This window comes from Oncorhynchus mykiss, chromosome 25 (assembly GCF_057628025.1).
Source record: "Oncorhynchus mykiss isolate SJ-2025 chromosome 25, ASM5762802v1, whole genome shotgun sequence".
NCBI lineage: Eukaryota > Metazoa > Chordata > Actinopteri > Salmoniformes > Salmonidae > Oncorhynchus > Oncorhynchus mykiss.
Window position 1 is genome coordinate 59,391,022 of NC_143046.1, and position 18,148 is coordinate 59,409,169.

An 18,148-nucleotide genomic window follows, 5' to 3' on the forward strand; every position below is an offset into this window, starting at 1 on the left:
GCAGGAGGGACTGGTGCACTTCACAAAATAGATGGCCGCATGAGGAAGGAAAATTAAGTGGATATATTGAAGCAACATCTCAAGACATCAGTCAGGAAGTTAAGGTTTGGTCGCAAATGGGTCTTCCAAATGGACAATGACCCCAAACATACTTCCAAAGTTGTGGCAAAATGGCTTAAGGACTACAGAGTCATGGTATTGGAGTGGCCCTGTATATAGTATGCTTACTTACGTGCTCTTCTTATTTTTATTTATTGCGTGTTTTTGTTATCTTTTTAGTATTACATTGTTATTGATTACTGCATTGTTGGGGTTAGCGCTTGCAAGAAAGGCATTTCACTGTACTTGTACATGTGACATTAAAACGTTCAATTAAACCATACTGCAGCAACCCAAGGCTATGTGTTGCCTGACTGCTGCTCAAGCCCACCTCTGTTCTCGTCATTGCCTTCAGGTCACCACGCGGAGACAGATAAGTACAGAGGATTAGACAATGGGGGTTCTTTTCTTTTCTTGTCTTACTTCATTTCATTTACCACAGTAACACACTTGTTCTGTTCTGACTAGCAACGTCCAATTTACAGCCACATGGTGTGTTTTAGTTTTGTTTCCAGACAGAAGTCCTAGACAGGTTTCGCCATGCTTTATCATCAGCCGACGAGGAACAGGGTGAAACTTGAACAAAAACTCTTTGCCTATTGGGCCTGTCAGAGAAGATGGCTGCCAAACACTGTTTCAATGAAAACAATCGATCAGTGACTTGACATTCAGAAGAGAATAACATTGACATAAAAGCATAACAACTCACAGATATTTGAGGTTTTCCAGGTCTTCAAAGGTTCCTCTGGGAATCCGTCTGATATGGTTGTTGTTGAGGAGGCTGTGAAGTCAAGAGAATGGCCATTATTTGAAAGACCTAACCAATGGAGTATTACACTTACACAAAGTGAATCCATACAGACTAGTAGAAACAAGTTGAAAATTGTCCATGCTGGCGTACTATTGTGTCAAGATCTAATTCTAGGTCAATGCCAGTCTAAACAGAGTTCAACCTTCCAGAGTACATAATATAGTTCAGATCCCTGGCACATTGTAGCTGTTCTATAGAGCATCTGGTTTGAATCCTACACACTGTCACAATTTGTTCTGCATTTATAATGGCTGCCAGATCTATGGGGTAGAATCTGGACAAGGATCAATAATGGCTGTCATAGACTTTCTGCAACACTACAATATCCTTTTCCAATAAAGGCCTGAGTTGGTGATCCCTGAACTTAGTGCCATAGAAACGGGAATTAATGCAGAAAAATCTGTTTTGGAAAAGGGTATGATATGTATAAGCAGAACATTAATTGGGCAGAACATGCCTCTTCACCTTGCTTTTTTGCCTAAAAACATTTGGCCTCAATTGGCTTCTTTTGAAAATGTTGGTGATGGATGCTGTCCCAGGGGCCTTTGCACCCTGCCTTGGATTTTTCTTTCAACTTAAAAACTGATGAACTCTACATACACTATTGTATAATCAATGTTCAGAGTGACAGCTAGACACAGTCTGTCACAGACTGAACCAGAAAAATACAGGCAGTAGGCCCCTCCAGTCTTGCCTTCATGTAGGAGCCAGACATCTATTTCAGTCTGCCTGAGACACTAATAATTGAACTGTCTACCCAGTTGAAAGACCGGCAAGCTTTAGATCCTGTGTTATTTTTCAGTCTGTGAGCAGGAGGTTGAAGCCGTGAAGAGTCCTCTATGAAACACGGAGCTCCATAGACTACATGGCTAGCCGGTCGGTCTGATACCGTAGGAAAATCTCATCTGGTCTTTCTCTTTCTTAACATTCCCTGGCCCTACCTTTCTCCATGGACAGCTCTTCATATTCATACACTAGCCTCATAGGCTGATCCCTGCCACATGGCTGACTGTAGGCTAGCAGGGCTGGGCCATGATAAATGGCTGGGAGAGTGAAGGGGAAAAATAAATTCCTCACAGATTATGAGGTGACCTACATGTGTGAAAGAACAGCAGAACGGAGAGCAAGAATCTGCCACTCAGTGTTCATGTGTGTGGACTGAATGACTGGCTACAGGACTTTCCAGGGACCACTAATGATGTGACGTGTTTCTGAGTCTTGGGACAAAAGATAAACAAAGAGAACTGGGTGTTTATGGGAAGAGATGTGGCTTACAGAAGTAGTTGACTCCTGATCCATGGCGATTACATAATTGTGTATGCTCTGTTAAAATGCATTTGCAGTGAGTTCTCCGGTAACCAAGTCAGTTACACTCTTTTCAATTGCTGAGTGTGTAGGGGAATAGACAAAGGAGGGAGGAAGGAGGGAGACTTACAGCGTGTTGAGGTTCTTTAGACGTTTGAAGGAGCCAGACTGTAAGTCCTTGATTTTGTTGAACCTCAGGTCTCTATGGAGGGAAAAACAGGAAACCCAGTCATGAACAACATTGAGACAATCGAGTCTGTCCAACCAATCATCAACATGGAAAAGTTTTTACCCGCTGATGGCTATGAGGAAACAGGCTGATACAATGACTATAATATACTTCAGTATATTCCATGTGTATCCAAACCCCTTAGGAATCTCCACTAAACAGTGTTTATTATAAAGCATGAATAATAGTCACATTACTCATATTACAGGAATGCCATTCGTGAAGGTGTAATAATGGGGAATGGTTTACTTAACATTGCCCTAAAGCGAACAATGAAGAGATATGTCATGGCTGTCAGGGAGACGAGGGAGTTTAGTAGCCTATCACTTTATTCGACCCTCTCATTATACAGTGACGATATCATGTCATGACACTAACCACTCATGTCCATTATGACATATACCTTATCCTGATAGGCCCCTAACCCTTCACTGAAACACTATTTGGTTTGTAACTAAACGAGGTGGGTAGGCCATAATAGGGTTAAGTACTTAACCCATATAGAGCTAGATGCACGTTGTCTCATTCAGTGAAATGGGAACATTGCTAAACAATGAAGTTATGCTTGTGGAACTTAGCCTCTTAAGTCATTCGACCTTCAACTGAGTAATTTGCCAAAAGTATTTTCATAAGACGGAGAGAAAAAACGCTCTGTAAGTGGAACCAGCTATCCATATGAATGACATACTGAGGGGCACAAGAGAGAAGTTAGGGTTTGTTGCTGCTGCCTTGAAATGATTCCTATTTTCCTGTCATCACATTACATTGTCATACAAGTCATTGCCCTCAGACGGGCCATAATTGGGTGTTTAGAACAAAGAGCAGATAGCCTTGCTGCAAAACACTAACAACAAGGACCACAACCCAGTCCAGAAGACAGAGTCCAGCCACAGTAAGAGAGGCAAGACAAGATGGTGTTGGTGTCACTCCCTGATCTGTTTCACCTGTCTTTGTGATTGTCTCCACCCCTCTCCAGGTGTCGCCCATCTTCCACATTATCCCCTGTGTATTTGTACCTGTGTTCTCTGTTGCCAGTTCGTCTTGTTTGTCAAGTTAACCAGCATTTTTGTGTCTCAGCTCCTGATTTCCCCAGTCTCTCTTTTTCTCGTCCTCCTGGTTTTGACCCTTGCCTGTCCTGACTCTGAGCCCGCCTGCCTGACCCTGAGCCTGCCTGCCGACCTGTAACTTTGCTCCACCTCTGGATTATTGACCTCTGCCTACCCTGACCCTGAGCCTGCCTGCCGTCCGGTACCGTTGCCCCACCTCTGGTTTACTGACCCCTGCCTGCCTTGACCTGTCTATTGCCTACCCCTGTTGGATTATTAAACCTTTGTTAATTCGACGTTGTCTGCATCTGGGTCTTACCTTCATTACTGATAGTTGGAGACACAACACAGATATCTTTAATCTCTAAATGTAGGAGACGGAATGCTAAATCAATCCCCCAGCTACCCACATTCAACCATGAGTAATAGAAATCAATCATCAGCTACTCTGTAATGACCTTAACCTTCACTGACTGACTCCAGGTCAAAATACGCCCACATGCTCCACTAACAGAGTCATTCCAGTGACACCTTCTCTAAGTGTTGCTGAGTGGGTAACTGGGAGTAAAGTCATTTCAAGCATTCAAACTGTCTTTCTACTTTGTCAGTAAAGATGTGAGTTCTGTGTCCATTCTTTCACCTTTGCTGACATGGTCTTCTCTAAGACAGTCGACTATTCAGTGCTGTGAATTCCATCTGAAACATGGGGTTCTTATTCACATTTGTTCTGTATCTGCTTTGCATTAATGTTGCCTAGTTACTAGGGCTGGGATGATACCAGTATCACGATACTCGTTAGTATCGTGGCAAGGAAACAAAACACAAATCGGATTGAACTTCTTTAGAAAAATAGCCCTAATGTTGGAAACAAACGTTGTCATCCAGAGTCACATTTATTTAATTTCCAAGCTATAGCACAAAATATTTTACATACAGCAGGTTTTTAAAGGACCGAAGAGTTTCCTGTTTTCAAGAGTTTGGTCTGCTTCCTGTATCATCCCGGCCCTACTAGTTACCAGTGCTAGGGCTGGGCGGTATACTGTATTTTATGATATACCGGTATTGATGCAAGGACTGGTTTGGGTTTTTACTTTACCTAATATAACGGTATTTGAATGTATGGTTTGTGAAATGTGATATGCTGTGTGTAAACCATTTTTATGGTTTACACCGCTACTTGAGTAATCCCTCTCCCCCTTGGCATGGGAAACATATGTTAACATTGCCAACGCAATGCATCTCTCTCCCTCCCTCTCTCTCCATGGCGATTTCCAACCAGATCTAGCCCCGCCCCCTGTCACTCAAGGAGCGCATTTCCTGTTGCTTTGAAAACGATGTTGCGGGTGAAAATATATTGGTCGCGGGTTCGGGTTTTTTGGCTTCTCCAAAATTGCACTGCGGCCGCCATGTAAATTTCTTACAAATATATATTTCACTGTTACCTGCTGCTGCTGACTATCAAGCATGTTATTGCTGACTATCAAGCTTCTTGTTGCTGACTATCAAGCAGCTTGTTGCTGAGTGAGTGAGAGAGAGACTGAGTGAGTGAGTGAGTGAGCGGTGGGGAGGGCCGGAGGGGTGTATGTGCTTTGAGACTGAGCGCTGCAGCAGGCAGCAGAGTCATCTGAGTGAGAGGCGACAGAGCAGGACCTTGCACTTCGTGACAATTTTTTACCAGGTGTAGGTAGACTATTTAGATTGTCATTACAGAGACACCTATTTCCAAACCCTTTTTCCATAAAACATATTAACGCGCTAGAACTGATGCGTGTCAAGAAATAACAGGGACAACAGGAAAACGACTTTAGGTGTTCTAGAGCGCATTAGATACATTTGCTCGGAGGTGGTTTAAACTGCATTCTAATATCGTCAGTTTATGGAAAACCATTTGAAGCGAAGGGTTTTACGCTCAGTTATTGGGTCTCGAGCGCAGCTGTTATGGGAAAAGGAATGAAAATGACGTTACATGTGGAGAATGATACATTTGCATCTGTTGGCCATCGATTAGCCTATTGATTTATATACCTACGTAGACTACTGTAGCCTACCATTTTATACAATAAACATGTTGAAATTACGATATCACTGGAGTCATTGCAAATCAATTTGTGACACTTGTGTACCCTATCTGGGGCTTTCAAATTGATTTAATCAGTGGTGGAAAAAGTACTCAATTGCCATACTTGAGTAAAAGTAAAGATACCTTAATAGAAAATGACTCAAGTAGAGGTGAAAGTCACACAGTAAAATACTACTTGAGTGAAAGTATACAGGTATTTTATTTAAATTATACATAATAATCAAAAGAAAATTAACAAATAATTCCATATTCCTTATATTAAGCAAACCTGACGGCACCATTTTCTTTTTTTCTTTTTATTTATGGATAGCCAGGGGCTCCAACACTCATTTACAACATTTACAAAAGAAGTGTGTGTGTTTAGTGAGTCCACCAGATCAGAGGCAAATCAAATCAAATTGTATTAGTCACATGTGCAGAAAACAACAGGTGTAGTAGACCTTATAGTGAAATGCTTACTTACGAACTCCTAACCAACAGTGCAGATAAAAGTAACAAGTAATTAAAGAGGAGCAGTAAAGAAAAATAGCAATATATACAGTGGGGTGTCGGTACAGAGTCAATGCGCGGGGCACTGGTTACATGTAGGCAGAGTTAATTAAAGTGACTATCCATGGATGACAACAGAGAGTGGCAGTGGTGGGGAGGGTGGGGGGGCAGTGTGAATAGTCAAAATAGATTCAAATGGACAGCCATTTGACTAGATGTTCAGGAGTCTTATGGCTTGGGGGTAGAAGCTTTTTAGAAAACTCTTGGACGTAGACTTGGCGCTCTGGTACCGCTTGCCGTGTGGTAGGAGAGAAAAAAAGTCTATGACTAGGGTGGCTGGAGTCTTTGACAATTTTTAGGGCCTTCCTCTGACACCGTCTGGTACAGAGGTCCTGGATGGCAGGAGACGTGAGTGCGGGTTGGTAGTCATTTAGTCAGGTTGCCTTAGTGTTCTTGAGCACAGGCACTATGGTGGTCTGCTTAAAACATGTTGATATTACAGACTCAGACAGGGAGAGGTTGAAAATGTCAGTGAAGACACTGCTAGTTGGTCAGCCTGGCCCTGCGGCCTTGTGAATGTTGACCTGTCCAAAGGTCTTACTCACATCGGCTGCGGAGAGCGTGATTACACAGTCGTCCGGTACAGCTGGTGCTCTCATGCATGTTTCAGTGTTATTTGCCTCGAAGCGAGCATAAAAGTAGTTTAGCTTGTCTGGTAGGCTCGTGTCACTGGGCAGCTCTCGGCTGTGCTTCCCTTTGTGGTCTGTAATGGTTTGTAGGCCCTGACACATAAGACGAGCGTCAGAGACGGTGTAGTACGACTCAATCTTAGTCCTGTATTGATGCTTTGCCTGTTTGATGGTTAGTCGGAGGACATAGCGGGACGTCTAATAAGTTTCCGGGTTTGAGTTCCGCTCTTTAAAAACGGCAGCTCTAGCCTTTAGCTCAGCGCGGATGCTGCCTGTAATCCATGGTTTCTGGTTGGGGTATGTATGTACGGTCACTGTGGGGGTGACGTCATCGATGCAGTTATTGATGAAGCCAATGACAAATTTGACAAATTTGACCACATCAACACCATTATCCCTAGAAACCCTAGACCCACTCCAATTTGCATGCCGCACCAACAGATCCACAGATGTTGCAATCTCTATTGCACTCCACACTGCCCTTTCACACCTGGGCAAAAGGAACACTATGTGAGAATGCTATTCATTGACGACAGCTCAGCGTTCAACACCATAGTGCCCTCAAAGCTCATCAATAAGCTGGGGAACCTGGGACTAGGTGCCTCCCTCTGCAACTGGATCCTGGACTTCCTGATGGGCCGCCCCCAGGTGGTAATAGTAGGTAACAACACATACGCCACGCTGCACCTCAACACAGGGGCTCCTCAGGGGTGCGTGCTCAGCCCTCTCCTGTACACCCTGTTCCCTCATGACTGCATGGCCAGGCTCGACTCCAACACCATCATTAAGTTTACCGATGACACAACAACTCTGATCACCGACAACGATGAGACAATAAGGAGGAGATCAGAGACCTGACTGTGTGGTGCAAGGACAACAACCTCTCCCTCAACATGATCCAGACAAAGGAGATGATTGTGGACTACAAGAAAAGGAGGACCGAGCACGACCCCATTCTCATCGATGGGGCTGTAGTGGAGCAGGTTGAGAGCTTCAATTTCCTTGGCGTCCACGTCACCAACAAATCAACATGGTCCAAGCCCACCAAGACAGTCATGAAGAGGGCACAACAAAACCTATTCCCCCTCAGGAGACTGAAAATATTTGGCATGGGTCCTCAGATCCTCAAAAGGTTTTACAGCTGCACCATTGAGAGCATCCTGACGGGTTGCATCACTGCCTGGTATGGCAACTGCTCGGCCTCTGACCGCAAGGCACTACAGTGGGTAATGCGAACGGGGCCAAGCTTGTTGACATCCAGGACCTCTATACCAGGCGGTGTCAGAGGAAGGCCCTAAAAGTCGCCAAAGACTCCAGCCACCCTAGTCATAGACTGTCCTATGAGCGCCAAGTCTAGGTCCAAGAGGCTTCTAAACAGCTTCTACTCCCAAGCCATAACACTCCTGAACAGCTAATCAAATGACTAGCCAGACTATTTGCATTGCCCCCCCCCCCTGTCTACGCTGCTGCTACTCTCTTTTATTATCTATGCATAGTCACTTTAATAACTCTACCTACATGTACATATTACTGCCTGTTCAATTACCTCAACACCGGTGCCCCCGCACATTGACTCTGTACCGGTACCCCGTTTATATTGCCCTGCTATTGTTATTTACTGCTGCTCTTTAATTATTTGTTATTCTTATCTCTTACTTTTTTTGTTATTTTCTTAAAACTGCATTGTTGGTTAAGGGCTTATAAGTAAGCATTTCACTGTCAGGTGTTGTATTCGGGCGCATGTGACAAATACAATTTGAATTGATTTGATTTATACATTATGGGTCACTCACTCTGTGAAATCCCTGCATATGGATCCAATTATGGAGCCCAACTTTTTAAATATTCACTTCCTTTCATATATGAGCCTCAACCAAGGCTGTGTGCACCACTGGCTAGAGTCGAGCAGGAGGAGCAGGAAGCCAGCTGAGCGCCTTTCACCGTCTATCAGAAATACTTCTCTGATATCTGACCATCTACAGCCCCTTCAATATCAACAAAAGTCAAGTAACATAACATTTAGGGCTGGCACAATTACCGTATAACCGACGGTTATGGGTGAAGACCGTCATGAAAATAAAATAACCGTCATAACTAGGGCTGTGGCAGTCACAACATTTTGTCAGCCGGTGATTGTCAAGCACATTACTGTCGGTCTCACAGTAATGGACCGTTAATGAACATAAACACATTTAGCATTTCCTGGTTTCCACACATAGCCCACAATCATTTTAAAAAGTCTAATAAATCCATGATTTATTTTAGACAGGTCTAAAAAAAAAAAGCATGATATGAAGAAAATGTAGTCTATTTCAGAAGAACGGAGAGCATTATCTGAGTTGTCCTTATGTTAGGTCCTGATGTGGCTATGCCATATGGCTGTGGGCTACACTAGTTCATTTAGCAGACAAGATTTTCTTATAATTCCGTGGCATTATTTTATATTATTTTATAGTATGAAGAATACAATATAACAAAGCTGAATAAAATCTAACTATTTTCTCCAAATGATTTGAGGGAGTGTGCACATTTTGTGTTAAGCGGGTAACAAAGAAACAGGTACTCCTATACGCTTCATTTAGAGTTATTAATGTTACTTCAGTTGTTCTACAAACGTTGAACTACATGTTTCGATTTTTATCACATTTTAAGGCTGCATGATGAGACTAATGATTTAGAAAAAAGTTACTTGAAAGGCATTAGTTTTGCTTTGTTTTTTTGCACAGGCTGTACACACTCCAATAGGCTCTCATTCACAATTTGACAAGCACTTGATAATGCCTCGAATTTCACAGAGGCATCCCCTATGTGGCCATAATGCACCCTCAAAAAATCCATGCCTTTTGCAGCCCAGAGTGCTGCATTGTGCCCTTGTCCCTGAGTGTGCTGCGCAATCCGAAGCGTCTCTCACTCACACAGCTCTCTGTCGCGTGATCTGGTATTTCTCACAGGCTACAAGTGAAGACAGACACATCGGGGATGCAACTGTGCGCGTCCTTATCCAATGCCGAGGTGCATATAAAAGATATTGGAAGAACTGTCCACATATACTTTTCATCAACCAACCAGATGAGTTGGCCTAACGAACAGCAAAAGCACTAGCCTATGTCAATCTACTATCCCCCATAGTACAAAAGCCGACCTATTCTATTCTGTGTGAGAAATAAATATTCCAAACATAGTCTGGGACAGTTGTGGGATGCGATAGATCCCAAATTAATACAACCACTAGCATCAAAAAATATTTTTGGTGCAATGTGGCTTACGCAGCAGATCATAACGTTTAGCTTAAAATGTTGATAAACTATTAGGCTGTTTCTTAACATTATAAGAGCAGCAATGTGCACATGGTAGTAGGCTATAAACGTGAATGGACTATAATCTATGCATTTAAATAGCAAATGGAGGACGCTTTTCCCCGTGGTTCATTTTCATGCCAGCCAGGTAGGCTATACACCTGTTGTAAATATAAGCCATGTGGTTAATATTAGGATACAATTAATGCATAGAAAAAGAAATGCAAGCATAATGGACCACATACCCAAAGCAATAATGACAAAAGGAAACGTTTCTGTTTCCAAAACAGCTAAACTTTTCAACAGTAGTCTCCTCCCTATCAAAATACATCAGAAGCAGTAGAAACATTCCTCAGCCATGCTTCTATGCATACTCTACATACCTCCCATCCCTGCCCATGGATATTCACACTTTCCTAACAAAGCTGGTGTTTATAGATGGACGCTAACTGTTGGTGAAGAAAGACTTTAAGTTGTATGCCTTGAAGGGGAGACCCATCTACAGGCAGCCAACCTGGGAGTTAGGTAGTGCAGAACTCTGCCAAGGCATGCTGGAACAGGGGTTGACCCGAAGCCGCCAGGCTCGGGGAAGGAGTGAAGGGACAAGGGGCTCTGGGGGCTGCTACATGCTGGTTCAGGCAGCACCTTCGTACCTGTACAACTCAAACATGAAAGTAGAGGTGTGTGTATGTGTGTGTGTGTGTGTGTGTGTGTGTGTGTGTGTGTGTGTGTGTGTGTGTGTGTTAGATTTAGGCAGGAAAGCATTACAAGATCCAGACACTAGAACCAGCCAAAGGGTGCTGAAAAGTGTTTGTGAGAAAATACTAATGGGGTGCCCTCAGAGTGAAGCAGTGAACAAAAACGTTGGAGAGCTCAAATGACAAAGTGTACCTATCCATCACGCACACATTCTCTCCTCCAAGCACTTGGCTGATAATCCCTAAAGCTTACTTACAACAACGCTGTCCAAAATAGACATACAGCAACATTCTCCAAATAGTATGTATTTATTAGGGCCGGGACGATACAAGTATTGCGATATTCGCTAGTATCGTGGCAAGGAAGTAGAACACGAAGCGGATTTAACTTCTTTAGGAAAACAGCCCTAATGTTGGAAAACAAACATTATATTGTCATCCAGAATCACATTTACTTAATTGCCACGCTATAGCACACAATATTTACAGTGCCTTGCGAAAGTATTCGGCCCCCTTGAACTTTGCGACCTTTTGCCACATTTCAGGCTTCAAACATAAAGATATAAAACGGTATTATTTTGTGAAGAATCAACAACAAGTGGGACACAATCATGAAGTGGAACGACATTTATTGGATATTTCAAACTTTTTAACAAATCAAAAACTGAAAAATTGGGCGTGCAAAATTATTCAGCCCCCTTAAGTTAATACTTTGTAGCGCCACCTTTTGCTGCGATTACAGCTGTAAGTCGCTTGGGGTATGTCTCTATCAGTTTTGCACATCGAGAGACTGACATTTTTTCCCATTCCTCCTTGCAAAACAGCTCGAGCTCAGTGAGGTTGGATGGAGAGCATTTGTGAACAGCAGTTTTCAGTTCTTTCCACAGATTCTCGATTGGATTCAGGTCTGGACTTTGACTTGGCCATTCTAACACCTGGATATGTTTATTTTTGAACCATTCCATTGTAGATTTTGCTTTATGTTTTGGATCATTGTCTTGTTGGAAGACAAATCTCCGTCCCAGTCTCAGGTCTTTTGCAGACTCCATCAGATTTTCTTCCAGAATGGTCCTGTATTTGGCTTCATCCATCTTCCCATCAATTTTAACCATCTTCCCTGTCCCTGCTGAAGAAAAGCAGGCCCAAACCATGATGCTGCCACCACCATGTTTGACAGTGGGGATGGTGTATTCAGCTGTGTTGCTTTTACGCCAAACATAACATTTTGCATTGTTGCCAAAAAGTTCAATTTTGGTTTCATCTGACCAGAGCACCTTCTTCCACGTTTGGTGTGTCTCCCAGGTGGCTTGTGGCAAACTTTAAACAACACTTTTTATGGATATCTTTAAGAAATGGCGTTCTTCTTGCCACTCTTCCATAAAGGCCAGATTTGTGCAATATACGACTGATTGTTGTCCTATGGACAGAGTCTCCCACCTCAGCTGTAGATCTCTGCAGTTCATCCAGAGTGATCATGGGCCTCTTGGCTGCATCTCTGATCAGTCTTCTTCTTGTATGAGCTGAAAGTTTAGAGGGACGGCCAGGTCTTGGTAGATTTGCAGTGGTCTGATACTCCTTCCATTTCAATATTATCGCTTGCGCAGTGCTCCTTGGGATGTTTAAAGCTTGGGAAATCTTTTTGTATCCAAATCCGGCTTTAAACTTCTCCACAACAGTATCTCGGACCTGCCTGGTGTGTTCCTTGTTCTTCATGATGCTCTCTGCGCTTTTAACGGACCTCTGAGACTATCACAGTGCAGGTGCATTTATACGGAGACTTGATTACACACAGGTGGATTGTATTTATCATCATTAGTCATTTAGGTCAACATTGGATCATTCAGAGATCCTCACTGAACTTCTGGAGAGAGTTTGCTGCACTGAAAGTAAAGGGGCTGAATAATTTTGCACGCCCAATTTTTCAGTTTTTGATTTGTTAGAAAAGTTTGAAATATCCAATAAATGTCGTTCCACTTCATGATTGTGTCCCACTTGTTGTTGATTCTTCACAAAAAAATACAGTTTTATATCTTTATGTTTGAAGCCTGAAATGTGGCAAAAGGTCTGTGGAAAAAAGAAATGGAAAAAAGAATGTGATACTGGTATCACCCCGGTATTTATGGGAAAAGGGCAGAATAAGTCAGGGCTGAAATACCAAGGGAGCACTTTATGGCTGTTGGTCTCAGATACATTTCAGTATCAGGTAGGTAGACCACACCCTCTATTGATTGCGTTGGATGAATTATGCCTTTGTCAACAGAAGCACTTGTCCCCTAAAGTGTGTGTAGCCTACTATTACAGTATATTCCTACAGTAGCATCTAAACAGCAGTCCTGCAATGACTGTTTCACTGAAGACAACTAGTAGGCCTACAAATTCACATTCAAAACCTTCACCATTTACGAGCGTAATTCTTCTAACATTAATGGCCCGAAATTATCCTTCCTCAAATAGCCCTCAGTTGTTTGTCTGACTATGATAAACAACAGACGAACAATATGGCATTGTGATCCCAGCAGTAAATGAGTTTACCATGCCAGATAAAGGAGCGTCTGGAGCCAGAGTGCTCGACACAGTGGCTTATCACCATGGATTAGTGAGAAGACTGGGAGGAAGTGGAGGAGGGTCATGGAGTAGTGAGAATACTGGGAGGAAGTGGAGGAGGGTCATGGAGTAGTGAGAAGACTGGGAGGAAGTGGAGGAGGGTCATGGAGTAACAACAGGAACATATCGGGCAGACCTCCAATAAACAGCTACTTGAGCCTGTCTGTCTGTCTGTCGGTCTGTCTGACTGACTCCACAGCAAACACCTTTCACAGCAGACACCTTTCATCAGCAGGAGATTGTTCAGATTGTTCTTATTTTTTGCCTATTGATGTTCATTGAAGGGTTTTTGAACAAGCTTCATTGCCAGAGTCCATTAACTCAAGTCCATGTTTTGATTGCGCTGTTCCCACTCTAAAGCTTATCAGGCCACTGAAGCCCCAAAAAATGTGCACAATGTAGCAGCAGAAACATACTTGTCGGTCTTGGCACTGCAGATACTGTCGGAAATTGAAACCTGAACACAACACAGTTTTGATACAGTGCAAACTTTTTGGATGCATTGGCTTGACTCCAGAGGGAAAACAAACTGAAAGTATCTTGGATCTACCGCCCAGCGCCCATACAGATAAACTGTGCCACCCTGCCTTAATCAGTGTACTGATAATAACAGAGCAAGGTCCATACTGTCTGGGAATACATTTATACTGAACACAAATATAAATGCAACGTGAAGTGTTAGTCCCATGTTTCATGAGCTGAAATAAAATCTCTCAGAAATGCTCTCAAATGTTGTGCACAAATTTGTTTAACTAACATCCCTGTTAGTGAGCATTTCTCCTTTGCCAAGATAATCCATCCACCTGACAGGTGTGGCATATAAAGAAGCTGATTAAACAGCATCATCATTACACAGGTGCACGTTGTGCTGGGGACAATAAAAGGTCACTCTAAAACAGTGGTTCCCAACCTTTTTGGCTTACTGTATCACCAAATGAATTTTGCTCTGCCCGGAGTACACCTGAAGTACCCCCTCATGTACATTTAACCAGTAGACCTATGGTCTCATCAGTCTTCTCAAGTACCCCCTGTGGATAGGCCAAGTACCCACGGTTGGGAAAATTGCTCTAGAACGTGCAGTTTTGTCACACAACACGTGCCACAGATGTCTCAAGTTTTGAGGGAGAGTGCAATTGGCATGCTGACAGCAGGAATGTCCACCAGAGCTGTTGCCAAATAATTTAATGTTCATTTATCTGGCATAAGCTGTCTTAGAGAATTTGGCAGTACGTCCAACCGGCCTCACAACCGCAGACCACGTGTAACCACACTAGCCCAGAACCTCCACATCCGGCTTCTTCACCTGCGGGATCGTCTGAGACCAGCCACCCGAACAGCTGATTAAACTGTGGGTTTGCACAACCAAATAATTTCTTCATAAACTGACTTCAGTGGGCAAATTCTCACTTTCGATGGCCACTGGCACGCTGGAGAAGTGTGCTCTTCACAGATGAACCCCGGTTTCAACTGTACAAGGCAGATGGCAGACAGCGTGTATGGCATCGTGTGGGTGAGCGGTTCGCTGATGTCAACGTTGTGAACAGAGTGCCCCCATGGTGACGGTGCGGTTTTGATATGGGCAGGCATGAGCCACGGACAATGAACACAATTACATTTTATCGATGGCAATTAGAATGCACAGAGATACTGTGACGAGATCCTGAGGCCCATTGTCGTGCCATTCATCCGCCCCCATCACCTCATGTTTCAGCATGATAATGCACGGCCCCATGTTGCAAGGATCTGTATACAATTCCTGAAAGTTAAACATGTCCCTGCTTTTCCATGGCCTGCATTCTCACCAGACATGTCACCCATTGAGCATGTTTGGGATGCTCTGAATTGACATGTACGACAGCGTATTACAGTTCCCGACAATAACCAGCAACTTCGCACAGCCACTGAAAAGTAGTGGGACAACATTCCACAGGCCACAATCAACAGCTTAATCAACTCTATGCGAAGGAGAAGTGTCGCGCTGCATGAGGCAAATGGTGGTCACACCAGATACTGACTGGTTTTCTGATACACGCCCCTACCTTTTTCTAAAAGTACTGTATCTGTGACCAACAGAGGCATATCTGTATACCCAGTCATGTGAAATCCATAGATGAGGGCCTAATGAACGTATTTCAATTGACTGATTTCCTTATATGAACTGTAACTCAGTAAAATCTTTGAAATTGTTGCATGTTGCATTCATATTTATGTTCAGTGTGATATGGGGAAAACTTTATGGATTATAAAGAGATAAAACATGGACAAAGAGTAATGACCTTTGATTGATAGGCAGGAAGAAGGAAATACAGCCATGGGGAATGTTCCATTCATCCATCCATCCCCATCCACCCATCCATCCATCCATCCATTCATCCATGCATCCATCCATCCATCCATCCATCCATCCATCCATCCATCCATCCATCTATCCATCCTTCCTTCCTTACTTGAAGTAATCACTGATCTGTGAAAGCTGTACAGTAGACCCTTTGCTTTGGGCAGTGAGGCTGCAATTGAACTTGACACTTGGGATAAACTAAGCGGGACATTTGTCCTCTCACCAGTGATTAATGGGCATTGACAGATTAACCATTCCTTCAGATTCCTACCACACTGTTGAAGATTCAGGCATGTAGTTCTACTGACTAAGGCCTTATGGAGTGGAATAAACCCTACTTTACAGTCCTCCAGTAGAACATAGACAGAGACCACAGCACTTGAACTCAAGCGGATATAACACTTGGCTCAACAGCTGTAGCCCTCAAGAGCACATTTGAAAGAATGATGGAAATACATATCACAGGAAGAAAATTCTTACCCAATTCGGCATATAGTATATAGTATGTTAGAAATGTAATATGTTTACCTAGGATGCTTAGAAGCTAAGGACTTGTCAGCTCAAACAGCCATAAACTAAACTAATAGCTAGGCTTTCCTCTGTGAATCTTGAACTATGAATGTATCTGCCTTGAGCCTTAAAAGAGAAATCCTCCCAAATAAGCATGTTTCTTTGAGACTTTAGCCAGGATGGAGCTTCAACATAGATCCTGTGAGATCGTGCATGCTTTGTCACATGCTGCATAGAGTTAACACAGTGCTGGAGAGGAGACAAGAGGTGACACAATGTCCACAGTAACAACACTTGGAAACAGGATGCTGTTCAGTGCTTTGGGTTCTTGTTGGTTGGCTGCCCGTTCAGCCTCAACCATTCCACAAGGGAAATTCCACTGAGCAAATGGCCAAGCCGATAAGAGCCTTGGGCCTGATAACCGGGCCGGCTGTGATTACCACCGACACCAGGCAGACAGCAACTTTTTCAAAACCCAATTGCTCTGTCAGAATGGAGAGGCCGGCCTGGCCATGGCTGGGTAGGGTAGCATGTTGGGCTTCATGGCCACATAGGTACAGCTCCATTAAGCAAAGTCTTTGTCAATCCACAAACAAATCTTGCAAAAAGGCTCTGTAGCATGTGCAATACAAACCTTAATAGGGAGTGGGCCTTCCCTGGCCAGGACTTCACCAGCTCTAGCATCTGAGTGCCATGCATGGATCTCTCTCTCTTTCTCTCTCTCTTTCTCCCTCTCTCTCTCTCTCCCCCCCTCTCTCTCTCTCCCTCTCTCTCTCTCTCTCTCTCTCTCTCCCTCTCTCTCTCTCCCTCTCTCTCTCCCTCTCTCTCTCTCTCTCTCTCTCTCTCTCCTCTCTCTCTCTCTCTCTCTCTCTCTCTCTCTCTCCCTCTCTCTCTCTCTCTCTCCCCCCCCCCCTCTCTCTCTCTCTCTCTCTCTCTCTCTCTCTCTCTCTCTCTCTCTCTCTCGGAATTGTTAGGCTCTCTGACACATGCCCAAGTTGGACAGCCAATGACTCTCTCTGGGCGTGCATGACTCATACTTTGTTAAACAACATCATGGCAGTCTCCCCACCTCATTTCTTCAAAGAAGAACAAGGCCATATCAATCTCCAAACATGGTTGGAAGCTTTTCTCTTAATACCTCTGTGTGAATCCTGCAGTATAAAAAAGACGAGGAGGATGTGTATTTTGCCCGGTGGAGCGTCCACAGTCTATCAGAGTATTGTGTCATCATATCTGACATTAGATTTGGGCGGTATACCGTATACTGGGGTATTTTGAAATACCGGCGATACGATTTTCAATACCGCCAAAAAAAGAAAATACCAGCTCAATCTTCTTGGTTACAGCAAAGACAATCCCGTCCTAGATCAACAACCCTGCTGCCTAAACGGGTCTACACAGAATATGCAAACGGAGCCAACAGAGTGTCACAAAAGAGGCGGCTCCTTGTAGTGCGCTCCGACATTCCTCGTACTCCCGTGCCACTAGGAAATTGTAACGCGCCATATCACCTCTCCTGTAGCTGAGGGGACAGTGTTGTGGTTCCTTGATATGATCTATAAGCTATGTGTCAAAATAGCCTATTTTGCATTGATAAGCAACTGTCAAACAATATTCGAATTCCCCCCAAATGTATTTTGTTTGGAAGTAATAACTAGTGATTCAAGGCTACTAGTAAAAACAGCTGCGAGATGTGCTTTTTCTCCACAACAAAAACATGATGACTTAACTGATATGGGGGTGAATACATTGAAGCAGCATATCATATTGGGAACATGTTGTAGGTTACACTGGCAAGTATGAGAAAGGTATTTTATTCAGAAGTAATAACGAGTGATTACTGTTGTGAAATGGTAGAACCTGCTGTAGCCAACTAGCTAGCCATGTGCTTTTTTCTCCATGACCAAAACATGGTGCTTTATTTGTAGTATATATGGGAATGAATACACAAGCA

General features: G+C 43.4%; 1 protein-coding gene across 2 annotated transcripts in view; it reads right to left on the reverse strand.

Annotated features, from left to right (window-relative positions):
- The window catches only part of pxdn (peroxidasin), an 88,986-nt gene that overhangs the window by 60,367 nt on the left and 10,471 nt on the right, over window positions 1-18,148 (reverse strand). For both annotated transcript variants that reach the window (XM_021584563.3, XM_021584564.3), the window contains exons 2-3: window positions 2,346-2,417; window positions 809-880 (exon numbers count right to left, since the gene is read on the reverse strand). In XM_021584563.3, coding sequence (XP_021440238.3) covers window positions 809-880; window positions 2,346-2,417 — 144 coding nt within the window. The remainder of the gene's footprint in view (window positions 1-808; window positions 881-2,345; window positions 2,418-18,148) is intronic.